The sequence below is a fragment of the Microplitis mediator genome, chromosome 5 (assembly GCF_029852145.1).
Source record: "Microplitis mediator isolate UGA2020A chromosome 5, iyMicMedi2.1, whole genome shotgun sequence".
Classification (NCBI taxonomy): Eukaryota; Metazoa; Arthropoda; class Insecta; order Hymenoptera; family Braconidae; genus Microplitis; species Microplitis mediator.
The window spans coordinates 10,512,706-10,540,265 of record NC_079973.1 but is presented as its reverse complement, the minus strand read 5'-3'; the positions used below and the strand labels follow the sequence as shown (position 1 = coordinate 10,540,265).

Genomic DNA, 27,560 nt, shown 5'->3' with positions numbered 1-27,560 from the left:
AGTCCATCGCGTTATTTATTAATATTTTAAAAGTAATTTTTTTATTAAAATTATTTATATGAAACAAAAAAATTAGTGATTATCACGATTATTTAAATCATTATACACATACGAGATAAAGTTTGAATATAAAAGGTGATTCAATAAATCCAGATTTGTTTTTTTTTTATCGTTGCTGAGCTTCAGTGGTTAATACAAGGCGAGTACTTAGATATATATATATTTTAAGTAAATTACAACATTTTATTATAGCTATTGATATTGTTTAGTATCTCTATATTCATACAAATTTCTTTGAAAAAAAAAAATTATAAAAATTTTATGTTGTCAACATTCTGAAAATGATTATTTAAAATTGTCGATAATAAATCCGTAGAGTTATAATTATATGCTCAGTATTAATTAAACAAATAAGCAAACTAAGAAAAAAAATTGATTAAAATAATGATTTGGCAACAGTGATACTATTTGTTTTACGCGGAGGGATTTGAATTCCGGTAGCTTAAGAGACGCCGTTCAGTTTTTCTTGGGTGTCCGGGTTGTATTTCGGTTCCGCTCGTCAGTGTACACCTAAACCTCAACATCTTAAGTGCGACATTGCGTTTCTAAGTTCATCGCGTTATTTATTAATATTTTAAACGTAATTTATTGATTAAAATTATTTGTATAAAACAAAAAAAATTAGTGATTATCACGATTATTTAAATTATTATCGATATACGAGATTAACTGTGAATATAAAAGGTGATTCAATAAATCCAGATTTTTTTTTTTTTATCGTTGCTGAGCTTCAGTGGTTAATACAAGGCGAGTACTTAGATATATATATTTTAAGTAAATTCCAACGTTTTATTATCGCTATTGATATTGTTTAGTATCTCTATATTCATACAAATTTCTTCGAAAAAAAAAAATTATAAGAATTTTATGTTGTCAACATCTGAAAATGATTATTTAAAATTGTCGATAATAAATCCGTAGAGTAATAATTACATGCTCAGTATTAAGTAAACAAATAAGCAAACTAAAAAAAAAAATTGATTAAAATATTGATTTGGCAACAGTGATACTATTTGTTTTACGCGGAGGGATTCGAATTCCGGTAGCTTCATGAGACGCCGTTCAGTTTTTCTTGGGTGTCCGGGTTGTCTTTCCGTAACGCTCCGAAGCGTGTGCACCCAAACCTAAACACCTACAGTGCGATACTGCGTTACCAAGTTCATTGCGTCAATCATTTTTATTAAAATTATTTAAATAAAATAAAAAATTTCGTGATTTTTATATTTTATACAAAATTTTGTTTCCATCAAATAATATTTATTCTTTGTTGGACACTTACTTAATTTTATGATTATTAATTAATTTATAATATAATTATTTCTTAAAATTTTTTAAAATCTACAATTCTCTTAATTAAGATGACTCTAATTTAAAAACTGAACATAATCAAATTTTATTATTTTTATTTATTGACAAATTTTTGTGTTTATTTAATAAGAAACTACTCAATCCTATTCGACGTTGTTCATTACGGCTACTAATTCCAACTTATTTGCTTTATTAATTTTCGTTTCTTTAAGATTTAATCGTGTTGCCTCTTTTTCCTGACCTATTTAGATGGAAATCTGTGAGCTTAATACCCAACAATCTGAAAACCTTACTGTACCACTAGTCCCATCTACTCCAAACCAAACTCCTAGTGACGTTCCTTCCAGCGAAAACTCCAATTTTATACAAACTAAATTAACGGAATGGGACTTAGCCGAGTATATTAACGTTTTTGAACGTAAGTCTCACACTGTTCCTTAAATTCACCTGCTTTATTTTGTTCTTTGGATAATGGGTGCTTTTTGAATTTTATAAATATATTTAGTTGCCAAATTTTTATACATGAAATTGCAATTAAAAATTCTTCAATTAATTTTTGTAGCGTCTACCACCACAGTATTCCTTTTACCGAAATTATTTATAGGGTAGAAGTACCATTTGTAGGCAGTGCTCTATTTCTGGATCATTAATATTTTATTTTAATAAATGAGAAAGTATAAAAAAAAATTTGCATTTTAATACAGTAAAAAAATAATCTAAACAAATTACAAAAATTTATTATATCATTGTATACACAGAAAAAAAGGATTTCTTAGTGCAAGAAATTTTTATTTGTCCCAAAAAAATTTTTACTTGCCTCAAGAAATTTTTTGAATTATAAATTGAAAACTTAAAATTTCTTGGAGCGAGAATAAATTTTTTTAGAGCAAGAAAAAATTTTTTGAACCGAGAAATTTTTTCTTGTCTCAAGAAAATTTTTGTTTTCAATTTTTAGTACAAAAAATTTCTTGTGCCAAGAAAATATTTTTTTTTATGTACATTATATATTATTCTATTGAAAGTTTTTAAGTGGTCAAAACTAGGCTTAAAGTGGCCACAAATGGTACTTCTATTTTATTCCTGTACAATAATCGTATTTGATGAACATTAATAATTCAAATAGAAAATATTCTGTTTGAATTATATTGAAAAAGTATTACACATAGAAAAGAATAAAAAATTTAATTGATAAGGAAATAGACAGAAGTATTGTTTCTTACGTTCGATTTTGTTTAAAAAAAAAAATAATAAATAACTCAAAAATCATCACAGTTGATAATGTTAACGTTGAAATGAATTTTTAACTCTAAAATATTTTCAATTATAAAGGTTTTTTTTTTTAAGTGTTTTAATTCAAAAATCTCTTTGTTTTATTAGGTGAAAAAATTAATAAATCGGTATTTTTACAAATGCCAGAGGAAGGACTTAAACAATTAATAAATCCTTTAGGGGATCGCTTTCAATTTATACTTCGTCGGACAGAATATCTTTCTGCATGTGTAAGTTTCTTCCATTGTTTTTTACCAAACATTATTTAGGGTAGAGGTACCATTTGTGGCCACTGCTCCATTTTTGGACATTTAATACTTTATTCTAATTAATGAAAACATATTAAAAAAAAATTTCATTGCAATAGTGAGATAAAAATATCTTCAAACACATTTAAAAAAATTAATTATGTTGTTGCTTATTCTACAAATTATTTTATTAAAAATTTCTGAATGGCCAAAACTGGCCCTAAAGTGGCCACAAATGGTACTTCTACCCTATATAAACTATTTATGAACTGAAATCAAACGCTGTAGCTACAGGAAAATAATCCTTGAGGTTTATCACTCTTGCTATCTGCTTTAAAAACTAATTACTTTATTATTCAACTTGATAAATCAATCTTACAATTTAATAATTTTTAATTAAATAAAAAATAAACAGTTAAAATTTTTGTATAATTTTACTTATCAATTTCACATATAATTTTACAGAGTCGAGTTGATCCTGCTCCTAAAGCATTGTATACACCTGGAAAGGTATATTAGCTGATTTTTCTATCACTGACATATTTTTCTTCCACTAAAAGCATATAATTACAGAGACTACGAGAATTATTGCGAAGTACATTTCAAGGACAGTATATACTTCGGCAACGTAATCTTTTGTCGTGCGGTAATAATTTGGCATCAATTATTATTGATTTTATTCTGAGCAAAAATGACAAGTTAAAGTAAGTTCTATTATCAATGATTCATATTTAAAACAAATATATCTTGTTTATATTTAAAATTAACTTTGTCATCAAGTTTTTTATCCATCTATTTTTGCTATCTATTTTCTTTATAAGAAATTGAATTTTATCGTCCAAAATACTGCCGTTATAATTACAAATTACATCATGTATACAGAAAAAAAAGTTGACCTCGACTTAAAAATTTTTGGTTGGAGACTGACATTGTTTTAAACAAAGCAGGTATTTTCTTGGACTAAAAAAAATTTTTTGGTTTAAGGAGATTTCTGCTTTATCCAAAATAATATCAGTCTTCAACTAAAACTTTCCCTGCTTCTAGAATATTTTATCTTAAATTGATAACTTATTTTTCCCGTGTACGTTAAAACACTCATTTATTACTCACACTTTCTCAGGATACGAAGAGAGCAATATGAATTTTGGGCCTCTGAAATTGTAGCAGTATGGCAAACTGAAGACGTTTCTACGTGGTATCGACACCGGTCTACAACTAATGCTACTAGTGGAAAGTTAGTTTGCCGTTTTACAAATTTATCAAAAAAAATCAAGTCAGAAGTTTTAAAGTTTGCTGAAGAACATAAACAACCAGAAGGTGGTGAAGTTGATGAAACCGTTAAGCTGTACATCGATGAATTAGCACAAACTACTGCTGATGATACTGCCCGTATTTTATTTTTATGGGAAAATACTTTTAAATACCGTAGAAATAATTCGGAAAGTATTTCTGATTATTTCAATAATTTCAAGCAATTGAGAAGTCCAATGGTGGTACAATTGCTTGAATTAGACTTCAACTTATTGCGAATTGCTGAAAAAAATGCACTGGAGGAAAAGTGGCCAACATTACATGTCAAAATATTAAAAATTGCCAAAATTAAAAAAGCAGCCACTCAATTTTTGAATGACTCAAAAAATGTTCCACAAGACGTACTAGCCTGGAGAGTCTTTTCTTATTTGTTTCGCCCGATAGTAATGAGTACAGGTGCAAAGAAAACTTGGAAGCCGTCCGCTTTAGAACAAGCCAATGGATTTATAACGTGGATAAGTGTAAGTAAAAACCAAATAAAAATTGTAGTATAATAAGGTAAAAATCCCTTGATCCGACCAGTACCGTGAGTCGCTCACTTTAATGCGTTTTTATAATTTTTATAGAAAAAAAATTATCATTGATAAATTATTATTTGTGAATCTAAATATATTAGAATATGAAGTATCAAAGTATTTTATAATTGATTATAAATTTAAATCACGTGACTGTTTTCAAAGTTGAGTTCAGTCCAACATTTTTCAATTTAACATTCGTTCGTTACATTAAATTTTGACTACGTAAAATTTTTGAATGATTGTTATAACAATAAGTTACTGAACATTTTTAAAATTTATGAAATTTAATTTTATAAAATAATAAAGTAATATAATATATAAATTATTCTCAAAATCAATAAACTTATCATAGTTCAATTGATATTGTCTTTGAACGAGTATAGGACCATGCGTTGATCGAGTCATGGTACGTCACAACTTCTAGTGAGCGACTATGAGTATACTTAACGAATTTATTTAAAAAATTGATGATTAACTATCGACATTATTCTTAAAATTAAAATTGTACTCCAACATTTAAAACTACAAAAATAACTATGTAAAAAAAAAATATTATTTTTAATTTCATTAACCAATTTACATTGAGAGGTTTAATTTCACTCCAATAAAAAGTGAGCAGATAATTAAAGGGACTTTTACCTTAGTACAATTTATTTTTAAAGATTTCATTTTTTTACGTCCACCGAACATATTTTATCTATCGAAATTTATTAACAGTATTAGTTTAGTAACACTGTAAATACATTTTACAGTGTTACTAAAGTATCGAGATCGATCAACTACCAAAAAAGTTGAAATTTTTTAAAACTACTACAAGTCAGTTAAATAATAAAAATATTATTTATATTTTTGTTCAATCAATTATATAAAAGTATTATTTATAATTTCAGGATATTAGTCAACTGGAAAACGCAATTAACGTACAAAAATCACTGTGTGAATCAAAAAAATTCACACTTCAACCATTCATTGTTGCTGTTGGACGGTTGCAACAAATTAAAGCAGCCTACGTAATAATTGACTCTGAAAGAATAAAATTCCCCACTGTGACTCAAGCCGTAGCCTTCTGCTGGAAAGCAATCTACGCTCTGAATGCAAAATATTATCTTTGCTGTGCTGCAGTTTGGATCTTCATTCAGCAAGAGATCTATGGATGTAAAGAACTTCAACATAAGTACCAGTCCGTTCAATGGGTAATTAATGCGTTAAAAAATGTTACCGACGAGGAAAGTGTAATTTCTTCTGAATCATCTAATGAAGATGAAAACTAATCATTATTATTATCATTACTATGATTATAAAAATGTTTATTAGTAGTTATTTATTATTACTATATTACAATAATTCTAAGTATTAGTTAACACTAATAGTAATAATTAATAACTATATATTAATTATATACATATTACTATAATATAATATATGAATACTATAATAACAATAATTAATTCTAAATTAATAATATAATATTTGGTTACCAAATAAGATTTTATATAAAAATATGAGTAATTTCGAAGTTCGATGCACTGAGTGCTCCAAATTAGTTGGAAGTAAAGAAATTGGTTTACATTTTCAGTTCGTTCATAAAAAAAAAATTGTAAACTACGCTTGTGCGAAAGATTGGTGCAATAGGATGTTTGGTACTTTAGGTTCTTTACGCCAACATTATAAAAAATGTATTCTCGAATCAGAAGGTAGAATTAGTATGGTAAACAGTAACAAAGATTTTTTCTTAGTCGGTGACAATTTTTCAGGTCACAATCAAAGCGTAAAAATTTCTGACTCTGCATCAAATTTTATTGTTAATAACTTTAATAATGATAATATTAATAATAATAATGATAATATTAAAATTTTTGATGAGTTGAATACTCTTGAAGCAGATAAAAAGTCGACATTTTTTGAAACTGCTCTAAATACTGCGACGAGTTTATTCGGTGACATCAATTTAAGTCGGTCTCATGCTGAGAATATAATTTTTAAATTTAATAATATTTTAAATAATGACTTTATAAACTCATTAAAAAAATTGATTATAGAAAACGTTGATAAATCTGTAAAAAACGAGATTGAAAAAAAATTTCACGATTTTCAGACAAGTTTTTCTGAAATAAATACAGAGCACAAAATTTTGAAAGAATTACATATTCGTGGCTGTTACATAGAACCAGAAGCTGTAACGTACGGTTATCGACAAGAATCGCGTAACGAAATATTAGAATCTATAAAATGTCAGGGATCAGTTATACCAATAGCAAAAGTTCTTAAAAAATTTTTTGAAAAGCCTGGAATTTTTAATCAAATTATTTCTTACATGAATAAATTAAAAACCGAACAAACGATTTCAAATATAACTCAAACTAGTTTTTGGAAATTGAAATCTTCGAATTCAAATCATTTTCTTTTTCCGATTTTTTTGTATGAAGATGCATTCGAATCTGGTAATCCCTTGGGAGCACATTCAACTATTTACAGTATGTCCGCGATGTATATTTCTCTACCTTTTTTACCTCCGGAAATAAGATCTAAGCTTGATAATATTTTTTTAGTTCAAATAGCTCATACTAGTGATATAAAAAAGTTCGGCAATAAAACTGTTTATAACAATGTAATCAAGCAACTTAATGATTTAGAAACTGAAGGGATTGAAATTAATATAGGAGGTCAATCAATAAAAATTTTCTTAAAGTTAGCGTTAATTTTAGGAGACAACTTAGGACTAAATTCGATGCTTGGTTTTATCAAAAGCTTCAACGCTGATTATTTTTGTCGATTTTGTAAGACAACTAAACTATTATCAACAAAGCTTACGAAAGAAAAAAATGGTTTACTTCGCAATAAGTCAAATTATGATTCTGATGTCCTATTAAATGATCCTAAAAATACTGGAATCGATGAGCGATGTGTATGGAATGACGTTAGCGACTTTCACGTAACAGAGAACTTGAATGTTGACATTATGCACGATCTATTCGAAGGAGTCTGTAACTACGATATGGGGTTAATTCTATATGATTTGATTATTTCGAAAAAATTATTCACATTAGAAAGTCTAAATTTTAAAATTGAATTTTTCCAGTATCCGAAAAATGTTAACAAACCGCCAATAATAACTCGTTCACAACTAGATAATAAATATTTAAAAATGTCAGCGGCAGAAATGAAATGTTTCATATTAAATGCTGCTTTAATGATAGGTGATTTAATGCCGCGAAAAAATTTATCCGCTTGGAAGCTGTACTTACTGCTTCGGCAAATAGTTACCATTACGTTACAAACATCCGTATGTGATAACGACATTGACTTACTTGATAAATTAATTACAGAGCATCATTCATTATATATCAAATTATATGGTAATTCATTAAAGCCTAAACATCATTTAATGCTACACTACTCTAGAATCATGAGAATTATCGGTCCTTTCATTCATACATGGGTTATGCGCTTAGAAGCTAAGCATCAGCCTGTAAAACGGGGTGGGTTAACTTCAAAGAATAGAATAAATTTGCCCAAAACGATCGCTATTAAACAACAACTTAAGCTAAGTGAAATTTTTTTGAATAATAATCAATTTATAGTTAATACTTCTTACGAAAACTTGAATTCCGATAAACGTCCTATTGCACAAATTTCGCTCGTTGATTTAAATAGTTTTAATCAAATAAATAATGTTACTATTAATAATATTAAATATGATGTAGATGACTTCCTGAAACTTTCTGCTAATGATATGCCAATATATGGCCAAATATGTAATATATTTAAGAACAAAATTAATTTAAGTGCATCAAGCTTCGCTTTTATTGTGAGAATTTTTAAATGTGTCGCCCGTGATTATTCATTGCAAAGTTATCGACTGGAAGATACTAATGACCATCAGTTCCTATTATGTAACTCATTGTTATTTAAAGAACCACGAAAAATGATTATTTTATCCGATGGTATGTCATATGTTTCTTACGACAATCATATGTTTTAAGTTGATTTTCAAAATAAAAATCATAATACATGTTTATGGTCTTCAGAGCATGCCCTATCCAATACTTCCCACAGAACCCACTAAAACGGGTCGAAAAACGCATAGAAACCAATAGACGTATTGATTTCTATGAGGATTTTGATCCATTTAAGTGGACTCTATGGGAACTTTTCGATTGGGTGTTTAAATTGATAGTCTGATTATTATGATGGTCGTTAAAAATTAAATTTTATCAGGCGCCCCATAAAAAGCTTCTTTTTAGTGAGAAAATACGTGGGTAATTTGGATTTTTCTTTTTAAGTAAAAAGAACACGGGCCGCAGGACGTCAAAGTTCATTTTCGATACAATCGCGGTTTTTTTTAAATATCTCATTAAATATGCAGATTAAAGGAAAAAATCATAGGAACAATTTTGTAGGAAATTAAATTCTTGACAAAAAAGGTCATATTCATTTTTTTTATAAAATGTGTATTTATGAAAATATTAAAAAAAAACTTTTTTTAGATCTAATGAATTGAGCGTTTTAAGGATTACAAATTTTGAAAATAACATTTTTCTAAGTATATAGAAACTGTAACAAGCATTAATAATTGATATGTTACGAGTTACGAAGTTGTCTATATTTAAGAGAAAACGTTATTTTTAACATTCATTATCCTTAAAATGCCCAATTGATAAGATCTAAAAAAGTTTCTTAAAAATATCTCCATAAACACACGTTTTATAAAAAAAAATGATAAAGACCTTTTTTGTCAAGAATTTAATTTCCTACAAAATTATTTCTATGGTTTTTTCCTTTAATTGAAACGAAAAAACCAAATTCCCCCCGTATTTTTTCACTAAAACGAAGCTTTTTATGGGCGCCTGAGAATATTTAATTTTTAACGACCACCCTACTGATTATAAGTAATTGCATTCAACATTTAGAAGCTATTCGAACAATGAAAGCAAAAATTAAAAAAATTCAATTGTTATAATTTTCAAAATAATGTTTATTTATTATGTTATTTTAATTTTGTGTAGCTAAATATAAGTATCGTTTATTAAAGTATATATCATAGATAATAAGTATGCTTAAAAAAATATGTATTAAAAATTGTAAGTATTCAATATTGTATTGCGAACAATTAATATATATTGTAATGTAATAATTTTTGAAATGAGTAAGTACATATAGTTTTTATGAATGATGTACTGTTCATAATTGATAAATGACTTCAATAAAAATGATTAATACTGCTGAAAACTACTTTTTTTTTAACGATACCTAATAATTTTATTAATTTGAGTAAAAAAATAAAATGTAATAACACAACTATTTAAATTTATTTTTTAAAATTCGAAATTTTTAGTTCCTTAAGAATTTGTCAAGCAATTACGACAACTATTTTTACAATAGTTTAGGCAGCTAAAAAATATCTACTCATTTAACAAAAAAAAAAGCTTACATAACACTTAATACGTTTATTTATTTTCATACAAAAATTATAGATAATTTAACTACAAAATTTTAGTTTTGAAAATTATGAATTTGTAATTACTGCAAAATTTTAAAATCAGTTACTTCAATTATTTATCTAATTTATTAAACTAAAAAATATACATCATCTTTACTAAAAGAATTTTTTTGATAAAACATTATATATTAAGTTATTGTAATGAACAAAAATATAGATAATTCAACTACAAAATTTTAGTTTTAAAAATTAAAAATTAATAATTTAAGCAAATTTTCATAACCAGTTACGTTGATTATTTATTAAATTGATTTGACTAAAGAATATATATTGACTTAATTAAAAAAAATTGTGATGATACTTAATATTTTTGTTTACTTTAACGAAAAAGTTATCGGTAAATTAACTAACTAAGTTTAATTTAAGAAATTAAAAATTTGTAGTTAAATACAAATTTAAAAATCAGTTACATTAACTATTTATATAGTTGATTTAACTAAAAAATAGTTAACATAACTATTTAGAAATATTTATAATAATTATACATTTTTGTTATAATAACTCCGAAAAAATAGTTAAAGCGCTATTTAACTGTCGATTTTTAGTTAGATTTACTGGATTTTTCTCTCAGTGTATAAATATGTTTAAAATTTACGCTCAATGAATTATTAGAAGTTGTACCTCGAATTATTTTTTTAAAATTCAATTTAAACTTTTAGCCAAAGTCATATGCAGGAAATATTGAATGGAAATGAGAAATACAGTATTAGCATAGTAACGGGTGTTAAAAAAAAAATTTTTAATTAAAATTACGGAATTTTGATTTAATTGATGTGGTAAAACTAATTAACGCAATATAACGAAAGTTTAATTTGCGGCACGTAGTTTATCAGCGCAATATCTATGAAGAAAATTTATTAATAAAAAAAGAGGGCGATGACTCAAGTCGATCAGGTTTTTAAATCCTGTATGAGCAAGTTGTGACCATGAAGTATCGAGAGTAAGAAAGAGGATGAGGAAAAGAGGCAGGACAAAGAGAAGCCGTCGAAGATGGGGGACTCGTAACGAGGCGCCACGAATGGCGATAGATTGAATTAAGATTGTACAGGCTCTTGCAAAATGAGCCAATTATGAATTAATTGTGCACCACCGGTAGCATTATTAGAGTTTTAATATCCGATTATGTCTTGCCAACACGTATCAAAAATATAACCAGATTCTCTATACTCAGATACAATGTTTACTTGTGAACAAATTATTTTATAGTCTCCTGTGTTAATTTTCGATTGGAAAAATATCATTATCGCTGCTATTAACATTTTTTTATTGAATTATATTTTATCCGACATCATTATTTCCATATTAGTTCTCCGATATTCATAATCACGTTTATTTAATTCTTACTAGAATTTCTTATTCACTTAAAAATTATTAGGTTAATTTAATAAACATATGTAGGAAATTTAAATAAAAGTATTTATCAAACACAAGATCAATAATTACATCCGCGGTGGAAATTTTTCTGACTTTTCTCTGAAAAACTTTAAAAAAGTCTTTAGAACTTTAGAACTGAGTTTTTCAGAGAAAATTACAAAAAATTTCCACCAGGGATGGAAAAATTCCCGAGTTCAATAAATTAGTTCAAAAAAAATTCCAAAAAAGTCCGACTCGTGGAAAGACACATTTTTACTACATTTTTCCCTCGTTTCGAAAAATGTTTTTATTATAAACCGATATCTTCAAAGTAAAAAAAAAAAAATCGTTCATAAAAAGTTCCAAATCAAGAGTTTTAGAATTTTCCTTGAGAGATCATCTGGTATAGGTGGTCAAAAAAAAGGCTACTAAATTGAAAGGTTGAAGTTGAGTCAAAGCGACTTCGAAAACCTGAATAACTTTCGAAGGAGTGAATTTAGCAAAAAATTTTAAGAGACCTTTTTTGTAGAGCACTCAATTTCCATCAAAAATCGGTCATGATCTTTTTTAGATATTTATTGATTCGTTAGTTACATAATTCAATAGTAAAAATGTTAAATCGAAAAAATATATCACTTTATTAAGCTTAATTAATCGGAAACGGCTTGTCTGACGAAAATTTTCAATCAGACCTTTTTTGTAGGGAATTTAATTTTACATAAGAATAAGTAGAAAAAAATTTTTTTTACTCCAATGTTTTAGCAGTTCTGGCGTAAAACATCAAATTGTGAATTAAAATTAAAAATAGCGATGGTAGACCTATTAAAATTAATATGAAGGGCTCAAACTTTCATGAAATTTTTTTTTTTCATTCTGAATAATATTCTCGATATAGCTAAGAAAAAAAAAATAGTCAATTTTTTTGGCCCAGTCTAATATACATTGAAAAAAAAAGAAAACATTTAATTTTGACGTTATTTCCCTGTTCTAATTTCTGAAACTTTTATTTACCGATGTTCGTATAATAATTTCTATCATCTATACTTCAGAAAAATTTGTAAGAGAAAAAATAACTTGGGTACTTTTATTAGCCATTGCGTCATAAATTTAAGTTTCTTTGAGTGACCTAAAGAAACAAAAGTTACCAAGGTCAAACGAAAGTAACTGTCTCCAATCTTCGACATGAGCCTAGACCTGAGGAAAAAGGGTCAAGTATTGTTAGGCCGACACTGGAAGCTAAAAAAATTCAAGGAAGAGGTTAAACTACAGAATACACGTGTACAGATTTTCCTCGTACTTGCCAACGATATTTCTTCGATTGCATTGTTATCCTCATGCTTCTATTGCCACCAGTGTCGGGTCAGTCTTGTCGGTTTTCCTCTTACTTTACAACCTTTTTCCCCCTACTCTCTTACTTTTTATGGCTATTCGAACGGGTGCCTGTTGACTTTTACAACGACCCGTTTATTGCGTTGTTAAACTCGTAAAAAATATTCGAAACACGCAAGGTCAAGATTTTTACAATATTCTTTATATTTTACTTTGTCCAGTAATTTTTTTTTCTTTTTTCATTTTCTAACGAAAGTTAAAATATTTTAATATCTAATATCACATTTTCCTCGATGTAAACGTTATTACTCCAAAATCGCAAGAAGATTATTTGTACATGATTTTGAAAATTTCGTGATGTGAGTTTCATTCTAGAAATCTTCAAAATATTTGAAAAATCTTAATGTTCAAGAAATTAGACCTGGCTGGACCTGCTTCCGTTTATCAGGTCTATTTGACCCTCTACCAAAATTGAGTGGGTTACTATAGTTGAAAGCTTGACTAATATTCATATATACTAGTTTAATTATTGTAGTTATTCACCAACTGTTGGAATTTTCTATTTATTCTATTCAGTAACTGTCCAAAAAGCCTAGAAAATATGACTGCGTTCTTCCGGTACCATGAAAGTTTTGGGTTTCGTTATTACGCATGCAATATGGTCGGATATAAAAACCAGAAAAGAAAAAATTATGGAGATACTAAATTATTTGTTGCAGTAAAAAACTGAGACCATAAATTAGAAATATTTTATTAAACAAGTGTTTTTTAACATGTGGTCGAACAAGCGACATGCTCATAGTCGGCAAACCGACGATCTTACGTGAAAGTCAAGTTTGTAAAAATATTTAAAATTTTCTAAAAATTGAATCATAATGTGTTACCGTTTAAAAGGTCAAATCACTGAAAAAGTGTTTTTAGAAATCTCTTTAAAAGGTATAGAAATTTCCGAATTAAAGACTCCGCGAGACTGGTTTGGATTTTAGACGAATCAACCAATCGGAAAAAATACACAAAACTTTTAATTTTATTGATTAAATCGTACTTATTATTTAAGTCTTATGAGAAATAATAAGTAATAAATCATTAATATTAACCATTAATGTCATGCTGTTATACAGGATGTACTATATCACTATAAAAAAAGATATTTGACAATTCGTCGAATAATAAATAAATATACACTATCCGACCCAAATTTGTTTTTAAGCTTTGAATATAATACTTCTGAAGTAATATTCTTACTAGGGACAACACAAGCGGCTGGGCGCCATCTAGTGGCGAGCACCGAACTACTTCCAGCAGTGCACTGCCTAGCACTAGTGACTTCCCCCTCCCCAATATATATATATATATATATATATATATATATATATATATATATATATATATATATATATATATATATATATATATATATATATATATATATATATATATATATACATATAAATATATATATTTTCTATCAAAAACTTTTTCTCGTGCATTGAGCAACTTTAGTTTCTTCAGTTGGAGCAAACGAAAATTCTTGTGTTAAAAGTATAGTATTCACTTTGAAAAATTTCACTTTCTTCAAACAAACAAATGGGTTGTTACAAAAAACTAATACATGTTTATAGTCTATAAAAATCTTTTCAAGTTCGTTAAGAGCGGAAAATTTGAGGGGTCAGAGTCAGTTGATTGTTACATTTTTATTGTTTTTTCTACTAAATGGTCATAAGGAGCTAAAGTATGGCGAATCGGCTTTCAGCAAGTGCTCTCAAGATATTTAGAGGACGACCAAATAAAATAATAGGTACACAGCAACTCTAAATTCGCACAAACAAATGAATATTTTTTCCTAAAAGTGAACAAGCCTATAAACATATTTCGACAAAGAGCTTTTCGAATCTAGAAATAACGTTCATTTATCCACGTGAATTGAGTTGTTGAGTTAACTCATAAAACTTAGAAAAATTCCTATGTTTTTTTTAGTGTACGTACGTCAAAAAGGCACATATTTGTATGCCTTTCTAGTAGTTGAAGTACAAAATAACAATGAAAATAGTTTTAAAAATTTACAGAATTGTTCGATACGATTTCGTTAGCATGATTTCGTACACGAATAAATTTTTTTTCCCGCAATAAAAACATACATTCAACTCAAATGAAATATACATTAGAATAAGCAACAATAAGCAGCATATTTATGAATATATAAATAATATAATAAGAGATGAATAAATTATTAGGATATATTCGTAAGAATAAGTACTCGTGAAATCTTTATCAATACTTTTTGGAGTTCACCCCATGCCCTTATACTTTCATACATAATCTACAGAAGCTCTGAGTACCCCGATAAAAGACAGTAATCCATGTAAGACTTTTTCAGAACCCTCGTGGTAAAGTTTTACTCCCATAGTATAGCCATTTCGTGCGGAATGCTCAGGTCGTTTTCAGACCGTGTGCTATCATTGGGAGGAAGTGAGCGCGGTAACTGTACCTTACAGTGTATAGGCTCGCAAGAAAGGAAGACAGTGCTAGAGAAAGGGGCTGTTTAGGTGCATTATTTATGAAACACGTAGCTAAGCAGAGCTCTGAGATTTCAGCTGTGCCAACACAGAACGTTTATCGGCGAGATAGGATAGGTGGTTGCCGACGGCACGCGTCGACTAGAAATTTCTCTCTCGCGTGCTGTGAAACTTGCTGCAACACAAGAGCTTTTAACACATGCCATACTCTCCTTCTTGTCTTGTTGTTTGGAATTTCATAGTGCAAAGATATTTTACGACCCACTAATACACTCGTTGTTATGTTCAACGAAGATACTCAATAACTCTAGATAAAGTTACAATGGTTATAACGAACGAGCTTACGTAGTAAATGTAATGAATAATATAATCATTTGATCATAAATTTTGAAGAATATTTGTTGATACTAGGCTGTTATACTCCCGGGTCGAAAACTTTGATCCGATTTTAGTTTAACTAGACTGTATTTGAACAAATTGGTCAGTTTTTGAACCAGTTTACCTGTCTTTCAAATTTTATGATACTCTTAAGCTGTCTTTGAACCAAAGACGATAAAAAACAGCAAGGGTCGAAAAATTTGATCTGATTTTAGTCTAACTGGACGGTATTTGGACTACTTGATCTGTTATTGAACTTTTATTAAATTTTTAATCTGTTTTTGATCTACCCGGACCAAAAAATTTGATCTGATTTTAGTCTAATTGGACTATTTGATTTGTTTTTGATCTTTTATAAAAATTTTAAACTATTTTTGATCTGTTGTTTGAAAAAACAATTGCGTTACAGGCAGGCAAAACTAAATTAATTCTTGAACTTTAAAAAATTATAGTTCTGAAAATTTGCAAGGACTAAACTAGATTAAATCATGGACTTGTAATATTTTTATTCTTGGGCAATATTTATAAAAAATATACTAAGTGACAGAATTGATTATGTTTTGTTTACTATTTATCTAGTGTCTTTTGTTTAAAAATGACGGCAGTTAATGAAAGTTTGACAGCTTTATGTTTTAGTTGTCTTGACTGAATATTTATAGTATTGAATAAAAGTAATAAAATAACTCTTAAAATGTCAAGAAATTTTCCTTATTTACTGGATAAAATCGAAAATATTTTGGCATTAGAAACCATCAAAATTCTTGTGACATCTTATTACGGAAGCGCATTAGCATGTTTCAAATATCAAGAAAATTAAAATAAATTTATAAATCTATATTATTATTATGATTATTTATATTTGTAAAAAGTCCTGTTTTTGATCTAAAAGCGATTAAAAACAGAGTAAATATTATAGTAAATAAAGTCTGTTTTTGTCCTTAAAAACAATTGAACACAGATCATGAATTATAATAAAAAAGTCTGTTTTTAGTCTAAACGCGACTTAAAATAGACTAAATATCACACGAAAATAAGTCTGATATTGGCCTGAATAAGGAATAGAACGGGCAAAAACAGATTAAATTTTTATATAAAACTTAAATTCAAGAAAAAATATCTGAATTTATCATTTATTTTAAAACAGATCTAATTTTTTGACTCGGGTATTTTACCTGTCTCTCTAATTTTATAAAACTCTTAAGCTATTTTTGAACCAAAGACGATCAAAAACAGGATACTTGGAAGATTATTTTGCAAATTAAAAGTGACCGGACTCTGACATATGCACGAGGTCTTGTGGGTAATTTTGAATTGATCATTAAAGACAGGCAATAGAGTTTTCAATGCAATTTGTCGTGATGCAGCTTAACACTATAACCGTTATTGATTCAACAGCAATGGCCTATTTCGCTCGAGAGTACGAGCTATTCTACACTAAAAGCCGCATCCCTTTTTGCTATCTTCAGATAAATGTTTGCGTTGGCTTCCTCTTGCGCACTAGAAAAATTTTATAGCTTTCGTGGCGCGTGGACGTTTCTCCTCAGGCGTTACGTTTGCTTATCTCATCTAGTTCGTAAAAATAAGATCGACTTTTTATTTGATGTTTAAATTGGTCCATTATAGACCCAGAAGAATAATTCACGCCTGGAGGGATGCTGGGTAAAAAATTATAGCTTGAAAAAATGATCAGATAGTGATCAGGAAAACATTTAAATCATAAAGTGTAATTTTTTGTTGAAGAATGTAGATAAGTATACTCGTTAGGGCAAAGAGACTTGTAATTTTAGGTGTAAAAATGGGCAGCCATTTTTGTCGAAAGTATTGAAAATAAGAAAAAAAGTGAGTGGTAATTAATTTGCATATTAAATCAGGAAACAGATATTATAAAAATTGTCCGCTGGTTGCAATTAGGCCACATGAGTGTGAAAATTACCCGAGTGATCGATATATTTGCATCGTTAGCTTCACTATAATTTAGCTGTAATTATAAACGGTAACTTTACTTGAGAGATATGATGCATTTCTTTTTTTTTATATTCAAAATATGTAATTTATTTTATACGGTAGCATAGTTAACGTACGGAAAAAACAGTTCTGTAAAAATTAGAGAACAGTGTGAAATTGGCAGAAATTTATCTGTGAATTGACTTATGTAATATTTATAGAACTAAACATGTTATTTTTGGATTGTGATTTTTGGAAACCCGAGTCTGTCAAAAGTCATTCAATAAGAACGTTGTTCTTGAGAATTGTTATGATTCTAGAATACCAATATTTCGAAGTAAGTTTGATGCTCTAAATCATTTTCGGGCATCAGGTATCTTCCCACAAAAATATCATTATTATTAAAGTTTAATTTTCAGCGATGGTAATAGTTTATAAATTTTTTTATTATTATCAAGTTATGCTCTAAAAACAATAAAAAAATCTATTTTTTTATTATCTTTGGTACAGATGATCCTGACGATGGAGATGGCGTAGGACTAATACCCTGATGACTTTATATGTTCTTCATTTTTCATTCGTTTCTTTACTTGAATAAATATTTGTTCATATAAATTAAATTGCGGAGTGATAGCTTTCATTACCCTAGCAATTTTTTTTTTACTCTGACCTATAATTGATAATAAATCGAAAAAACAGGAAACGCCCTTATGACTTTAAAAAAACTTTTTCTTTCGTTTTTTTCATACACGGAAAAAAAATATCAGTAAATATTACTGAGATTCTCGTCAACAGCGCGCCTAGACCGAATCTCAGTAAATTTTACTGAGTAGAACGTAAGAAATTGATAACAGATGCATTTTTTTGACAAGTGTCTTGTAGTTTTTTAAGGTTCAAGTAGTAATTTTAAATAGTCAAGCAGTATATTTCAACGATTCACTGTTAATTATAGCAGTTTAAACATTAAAATCATCATTTTACTGATTGAAACGACATTAGTTATTAAACATAATATAAATAATTAGAAGTTGAACCACAATTATTGACAATCATTTTTTTCCGTGTAGATTTTAATGTTTTTAACATTTTTACATTGATTGGAGCAAGAAAATTGTTTTTTACACCCTTTTGGCTCTGCAGAACTAAAAGGGCGTATATTTTGAGATGCGCCCTTTCGGTTTTAGTAACGCTACATGCAGAAAATTCTATGACCATAGTAAAATTTCCAATGGTTACAGTAATTTGTGATATAATCGTTTTCACTGTGACTATGGCCGTAGTAATTTTTCCATGTGTTTATTTCAATTTCTGCTGGTGGCCAACATTGTCAAGCATTACTATGACACCATCCCCTTCCAAACAAGAATAATTTCTCCGTGTATTCAAAATTTCTTTAGTGATCTTCCTATTGTTTTTTGAAAACGTAATAACTGTACTACACACCGTTAGATCAATAATTCAGTATAGGCACGTCATGTGCAGGATACTCGGGTTAAGTATATAGACGTTGTTATTTGCATCGGATAGTATGTGGATTGGTAAAAGAGTATATCGATAGATAACAAACGACCGTGGTTGCACATCGAAACACTCAAGTCGAAAACACATACATGACAAGGTTTCGCGCGCTCACGGTTCACAATACATATATACTAGTGTGGACCTCAGCCACAGTTTACGAGCAACATTATCCCGACATTACCTGGCCGGAGTTTCACCCCCCGTTGGGTTTGTCTCTTCTCTTACTCCTTTCTCTCTTCAACAACAACAGCAACAACAGCTTTCTAAAGCTGCTTTCTGTTCGGAAAATCTGCCCTCGAATACGCTGGAATAGTGCTGCCTGTTTACCAAACCACAACGTACTAAATGATTAATCACCATGTGCACCCGGAATTGTCGTACTTGCTATTGGCTGGGTTAATTAATCAGATATCCAATGAAATTAGCAACGGCACCACAGCACGTCGATCAACTACAGCTGGGCAATCAATCTTTTGATATTTGCATTTTGTAACATGCTATAGTCTGATTTATAACTTCGCTCTACACAAATATATAAATGTATATTGTATACATATGTATATATTTTATTATAATCATCATATATACATTTTCAAGGATAAGATCATAAAATAAAAAAATATCATAATTTTAACGGTTTAATATTAATAAAGATGTTGATTGCCAACAAAGACTTTATTGCAGATAATAAACTAGAATATTAATTAAAATTATCATAATGACTTGTTTCATTGCCAAATATATATAAAACGACTAAAAATGACCTGTAGAATCGATTAATTTTTTTCACGTTATTTATGACCTTAGTGAATTTTAGATCCAAAATCAACGAGTTATTAAGTCATTTATAAACGAGTCGGAGGGGGGGGGCGGGGTACATCCAATATTTTACCCACGCGGAGAGGAAAAAATGGGAATTTTTCCAATTTTACTTGGGGAAAATTCCTTTGTTGGCATTGTAAATTTTACTATTTCATCATGTGAATTGTAGCTATGTCACATGGTGAATTTTGCTTTGTTACATAGGAATTATTCCTATATTGACAATGTAAATTTTCCTATATCAACATTGGAAAAATAACTATGTAATATAGAAACAATTCCAAAGTTAACATGGAAATTTTTCCTATGTTAACATGGGAAAATTTCCCATGTCGAAATTGAAAAAATTCCGGTGTTAAGATTGCTGGAATTTCATTAATAACATAGGAAATTCTTTAATGTCAACATGGGAAAATTTCCTATGTTAACATGGAAATTATTCCCATGTTAACAAAGTAGAAATTCCCATGTATGTAAAAATGAAAGATTTGTAAACTGATGTTTTTTTTACGTAATTTATTAAGTAAATCAAAATTAATTAATTGAATTGATGATTATATACTGTCGGAAACACGATGTAATTGATTTGTACGTACTCGTTTATATTAATCGAATTTATAAAAACATTTGTTCATTGCTAGGTGCTACTAAAAAATTTTAATTAAATTACACAAAATTTTTTCGGAAACTTTGAAATTCTATTTTCGTCAATCTTAAAACCTTCACACATTCCTATTTTATTGCTTTAAGGCCTGAATGATACAAATGACCAAAATATTTGATATTTTAGTGGTTTCAGCTTCGTGTGGACTTTTTTCATGCAACATAGCAATTTTTCCTATGTTGACATGGAAATTTTTCTCATGCCAACATGGATATTTTTACTATGTCAACATAGGAATATTTACTATGTAAACAGAGGAATTTTTTCCTTGTCAACATGGGAAAAATTTCCATGTCAATATAGAAGAAATTACTCCGGTCACATGGGAAAAATTTCTATACTGACATAGTAAAAATACCTATGTCAATAAAGGAATTTCAGCAATGTTAACAGAGGAATTTTTCTATGTCTACATGGAAATTTTTTCAATGGCAATATGGAAGATATTCCTATAATATATGGGTAAAATTCCTATAAAATATGGTTGTATTCGCATTTTTCCCTAGTATCATTTCCCATGTTGATAAAGCAAAATTTGCTATGTCAACAAGGGAATTTCCCTTTAGTAAAATTGAAAAAATGATGTTGAAAAAATTGAAAAATTGTTTTTCTCACCGTGCAGTTTTGCTATCCGTCCCCTCCGCTATTTAATTACAATTTTTTAAATTATTTCCGAGCTTACAAATTTCATTATCGTAGTAATTAACTTGTGAATCAAAGCTGTGAGGGTGAGATGACTATTGAATATACAATTTGCATAATTTTAACTGCTGATTATTATAAATTAAATCAGGCTTTTTGCTTCTGTCTGCAAATACAAATTATCATTGTTTTAAATGCTATAGTGTCACAGTAACGCCGTACTAAATTGGTCACATGACGCAAATTGTAGCATACATATTCAAAAATTAACGTATGACATTAGTAATTTTTGAACACGTATGTTTCTATTTGCGTTAGGTGGCCATAGTCCGACATCAAACTACAAATTCTCTCTAAAATCGAGTGTATTGTTTGAACACATATTTAATGTGTCCCATATTTGCGGCCATAAGCAAACTATAGTTTTTTGTAGTTACTTCAAAAAAATCAAATTGATCCCTTACTATTTTTTTACAAAAGAAAAAAATTTTTGAAAACAGTAAAAAAAAATTCAAAATACTGCTCAATAATTTTTACATACTTTTTTTATAAAATTTTGAGGGCACTCCCCCCCCTTCCCTATTCAAGAAATTGTATGATCTAGTGTAGGGGAGACCTGGGCAAGAAGGCCCCCCTAAAATTCGATCAAAACAAATTTCTTTTTTTCTCTAATTACTATAAATTCGATATATTTTCGCATTTTTAGTCCTACACATACCTGGGGTTGAAAAAAATTAACACAACAAAATATTTATTATTTTTTTGAAGGGGGGCCTTTTTGCCCCAGAAAAATTTTTTTGTCTAAAGTTTCGGCAAAATGACCGTAAATTTGTTCGAGATGACAAAAGTAAAGTGATTCGATGGTTAACAGCCTTAACCGGCTTAGGGAGGCCTTCTTGCCCCTTATCCCCTATTCTAAATTTATATAAAATATTAAACTCAATAATTACGAAAGAATTCATAAAACTATTATCAAAATAACCATTTGAAATATTGTATTATTTATAAACTAGTTCTCGACAAGATATTCTCTCATAAAAAGAAAAAATGAATCCCCCAATGATAAAAGCCATAATACTATAGTCGTAGTGACGTGTTTGGGAGACGCTCGGTACATAGGATAGCTCGAGTATAGTTTTAGAGGTAGTTTCGCTGAGGTGAGATTGGGGATGTGGGGGAATGCTACAGAGGAAGTTGGCGCAATTCGATGCTCGAAAAGGATAGGAAATGAGTAGAGATGAGAGGAGTGGTTACCGCAGTGTTCTGTGGGCGCAACAGAGACACCCGAGGGTATGAGAATTAGGGAAAGAAAGAGAACGCAAAGATGAGAGTATGGAGGGTACTAGCAAGGGTAGTTGAAGCGCATGAGCACCACTTTTATTGATTCCGTAACTGCCGCCATGACTGCTCGGCTCCGGGTTGGGTGGAGTGCGCGCGGACCGGGACATTCTGGATAAGGGGGTGAGAGGCTGATGGGGTGGAAACTCTACGGAGATAAAAAGGAATGAGGGTCGGCGCGAGCTACAGTCCGTCTGGCTGCTAGAAATAAGAGTAAAAGAGATAGAATAGCTATTGCTCTCTCGTTTTCTTCTTTTTTATTTTTTAAACTTTATTTTACTTTTTTCCCTATTTTTTTTATTCTTTCTTTTGTATAAAAGACTTTTGCCCTTTCTTGCTCGGGGAAGTTGATGAAAAAGGAAAGAAACTTTTTTAGCTGACTAATTTCTTATTGCAGATAAAAAAATATCATTTCAAATGTTGCTGAAAAAATAAATATTCATGTAAATATATTTTGAATGAACAAGTCGTATTTCTGTGTCTTAAAAGTTTTCTGTTCATTGTTGATTAAAATAAAAGCGATATTTAGTTTGGATTATTTTTTATTTTATTGTGTAGGGGTGAGTGGGGCAAGAAGGTCCCTTTCAAAAATTTGATAAAAACAATTTTTTTTTTGTTTCTCTAATTACTATAACTTTGATATATTTGCGCATTTTTAGCCCTACGCTTGACACCTGGGGAAAATGGACCAGCCAAAAATTCTGAAAAAAAAATTTTTTTATATTTTTATCGTCAAATTATAAAAAATTTAACATACTTATTCATATTTCAGCTGATTCCCTATACCTGGGGCAAATTCGGCCACCAAAAATATTTGAAAATAATTTTTTTTTAATTGATAAGTTTTTCAATTCGATTAATTTTTACAGTATTCACAAATATAAGCGGAATAATATTGATCTACACCTGGACAGGAAACAAGAGACCGTTTCTTACAATTTTTACATTGAATCCATGCACTGACCGAAAGGTTATCTTGGTTCAAAGAGAATTATCTTGAGTCAAGAGAATATTTAGGAAAATGGAATAAATCTTGGTTGAAGAAAATTTTCTCTTAATTTTGATTATTTTGATTCAAAAAGTTATTTTTTCGACCCAAATGGGTTAAAGTTTTAAGTTAAAAATATATGATTTTAGTTCAAAAAGAAAAAATATTTAAAGAAAGTAAATTGTTTTTTGAATTAATATTTTGAATTTCTTCATTCATGTATATTGAATATTTTATTCTATGAAATTTAACTTCTCTACGTAAGGAGTCAGATTTCTTAAACCAACTAGTGGCTATTGCTTGAAACAAAAATAAAAAAAATTTAAGTCAAGAAAATCAAGCTCTTGGTTTTTTTCCATAGCAGCATTCGGATAACAGGAGCACTCGGGTCTATGCAGCTTTTCTACTTCGGACACTACTTTGTGTATACACGTAGACGCCCGAAGATCCCAAAAAAATGAAACGAGTCTGTTCAGCGCTGGCGCCGTATATGTGCAATTATATATTACACACCAATATTCTAATAGTATTAGTTTATTAATTATACAATTAACTAATTCATATACATAAATTGTTTTGAATTGAAGTGTTCGGTAAAAATGTGAGTTATTGTAGTTATTAGTCATTATATCTGGTGTTTTTTCCTGATTCACGTTAAGTTAAATGGTGTCGTTTCAATCACAAAAAAGTAAGTTAATTATTATTTATGCTGTTTTTAATCATATCAGATAGTCACGTTTGTTATCATTTCTGATCCTACACAGAAAAAAAGAATTTCTTGGCGCAAGAAATATTTTGTATTATGAATTGAAGACAAAAATTTTTCTTGGCTCAAGAATTTTTTTCTCGCCTAAAAAATTTTTTTCTTGTTCCGAGAAAATTTTATCTTACCCCAAGAAAAATTTTGTTTTCACTTTATAATACAAAAAATTTCTTGGGTCAAGTAAAAATTTTCTTAGAGCAAGAAAAAATTTGTTGCGCCAAGAAATCCTTTTTTTCTGTGTAAATTTACATAAAATTGTTTCCTTTCTAGTGTGGTATATATTATGCAGTTAATGCTGTCAATGAAGCCAGGATAAATAACCTAACCTTTCATTTGTTTTTGTAACAAAAAAAAAAAAATTTCATTGTAATAAAGAATCAAAATATATTTTGATGATTAATTGTATATACTCTGAAAATATAATTTTTAATAAAAACCATTAATTTAAAATTGAACTTAATTATTGTATTTTAAATAAAAGTATTTTTTATTTTACGTTAATGTATAATTTAGTTTTAAAATGAGTTTTTTATTTTTTTAATCTAAAATTAATTGTTTTCAGATAAAGTCTACATTTATTTTGAACTAAATGTTATCAAATCTTTAAATAAATTAATTTTTACTTGGAGTAAGTTAAATGCGCCTCCGTTTAAAAACTCGATGTATCGAAATGAATCGATATCGACTACATTCGAGAGAACGATGTTTTTAGAATGAGTTGGTATCTTCTAAAACCAAGAGCTAAATTTTCTTGAGCCAACCAAGTTGTTTTCTTGTTCGGAGAAACTAAAAACATTTAAAGCAAAAATTTATATTTTTAAATCAAAATTGAATTTCTTTATTGAAGAGCTTTATATACTCTAATTAAAAAAAAAAAATTTTTTTACCAAGAGAAAATTTTTTCAAACAAGAAAAGAGGATATTTTAATTTAAGAATTTATTTTTGGAAACGATTTTCTTCTTGACCCAAGAATTCCTTTTTTTGTGTGTGGTTCCTTAGCTTCCGAATAAAGTCCATTCCAATAAAGACAGTTACAATCATCAGTTTTAACTTTTGAACAATTTTATTTATTCAATTTTTTTTTGTGTTTTAGACTTGACTTTATTTTTGCTAAATCCGGGTGTTTTTTCCTTTATTTTGGCAGCAATTCCAAATTCAAATTAACTTGTGTTGCAATAGATGTGAAAAAATCATTACAATCAATTTTTTTTTAGTAAGAGTGGGGGGACGATTTATTACACCTTAAAATTTTTTTTTTGAGTAGTATAAAAGTAAATATAGTTGTCAAGAGAAAGAAATAGGGGAGAGGGGGCAGAGTGGGCCCCTTAAGGAAAATCATTATAATATCATTAATTTTTTTTACGCGTTTACTTCTTTTTAGACCCTTGTTACTTATTTGATGCTACGTCCATCAAAATTGAAAAATCGAAAATTAGGGGCAAAGTGGGCCCTCCAAAAAATTTCGGATTTGATATTTTTTATTCTTTACACGTGTGATAATTGCAAATAACTATTAATAATATTAAAGTCATTTTAATAGTCTGCTGCGATATAACTTTAAAATGTAATTTTATTATCTTTAACTTTCTTAATAAATTATATTTAATCAACAGTTTTTGGTGGTCTATTTTAGCCCTCATTTCATAAGAAATTTCGATAAGCTTATTATCCGTCCGAATTTATTGGCGTATAGAAAATTTTGAGGAGCCCACTTTGCCCCCATGTTTTTTGAAGTTTTGAAAATTTCAAAGGGCCTACTTTGTCCCCAGAGGCCCATTTTGCCCCCTCCTCCCCTACTTAACGTTGAAAACAATTTTACAAAACCAAAAAAAAAAATTTTCTTATTATTTTTTGGAGGGGGACTGTCTTGCCCACCCTCCTCTCTATACTAAAGATGAACAAGTCATATTTCTGTGTCTGAATTATTTCCATTTTAAATCTATACACATCCAAAATAAAATATTTTCGATACCATCATGGACAAAAAATGTGAAAAGTTGATTTATTAATTTATAATATACTTGTGATAATAATGTTTACACTGACTGCAGATAAACTGATAATGTTTTGGTTTCGAGGGCCGTCATCTTTTGGTTGTATAGGTACAAAGATATAACGATATACGTTGAGATTATTAAGCCTGTTGATTTATAGGCATTTCGCGAGTTTGCTCGTTATCTCCTGGGTATATCCTCCCTAGTATTTAGCTGAGTTTCAGATATACACAAAACCCATAGGGGTGAGTACTGGTCGCAGTCCCACTTCAACCCTCTCATGACCGCAGTGAGCTCAGAGCTCAGAGGTCGACGTTCAACGGTTTGCCGTTTTCTATCTCCGCCCAACCCCTTTATCGTTTTCTCTCTCGCTCTTATTGTTATTATTATTATTATTATCTATTTCCCTTTCTCCCGGTTCTCTATTGCAAACTCTCTTTTTTTGTCATCCGCCCACGCCTCACCCTACCCTGCCATCTATCTCGTCCACGCTTTCACTCTTTTTTCTTCCTCTCGCTTACTCTTTCGTGCACCCTCTCGACTGCTTTATTGTCTGGAGCTGCTTCATCGAGGGTGCATCCCATTCCCAGCTTTAATTGAGACATAAATAAGGTTTGTTTGGCTTTGCTGTCCTACCGAACCGTCGTTGGGAATTGGGATTGAACCTTTGCCGATACAACTCGTTCTGCATAATAGCGCGAGTAAATTTTATCTTGTGTGGATTAGAAAAAATAAATGTTCGATATAGTTACTGATATTGCGTGAACCTATAGAGTGACTTTTTTTAAAAAACTATAACTTTCCTCGTTAAAACTATTGTTTATTTTTCATTTTTACATTCAGCTTTGAAATTGATTTTTTAAAAATAATTCCTATTAAATATTGGGCTTTCATTATTTTGTATTTACTTACAAACATTAGCTTTTCAAGGGTAAAAAAATTTTCATAAATTATGATGATTTATAGCTAAGAATTGATAATAATTTGCACGTGATTATTAAGTTTACAGGGTAAGAAATATTTTGCAGATATCACTATGTCAGTGTGGGCTCGAACGCCATACTGTAGGGTATCGAAGATTTTTATAGGTTAT

The 27,560-nt window shown here is 29.1% G+C and overlaps 2 protein-coding genes across 6 annotated transcripts in view; one reads left to right on the top strand and one right to left on the bottom strand.

Annotated features, from left to right (window-relative positions):
- LOC130668593 (homeotic protein ultrabithorax) overlaps nucleotides 1-27,560 on the bottom strand; it is a 639,564-nt gene that overhangs the window by 277,740 nt on the left and 334,264 nt on the right. The gene's annotated exons all lie outside the window — the stretch shown is intronic.
- LOC130668725 (uncharacterized) lies at nucleotides 1,618-5,985 on the top strand. Its single transcript, XM_057471137.1, has 6 exons — nucleotides 1,618-1,786; nucleotides 2,746-2,867; nucleotides 3,351-3,395; nucleotides 3,459-3,589; nucleotides 4,006-4,657; nucleotides 5,605-5,985. Exons 1-6 carry the CDS (start codon nucleotides 1,618-1,620, stop codon nucleotides 5,983-5,985), a joined length of 1,500 nt encoding a protein of 499 aa, XP_057327120.1.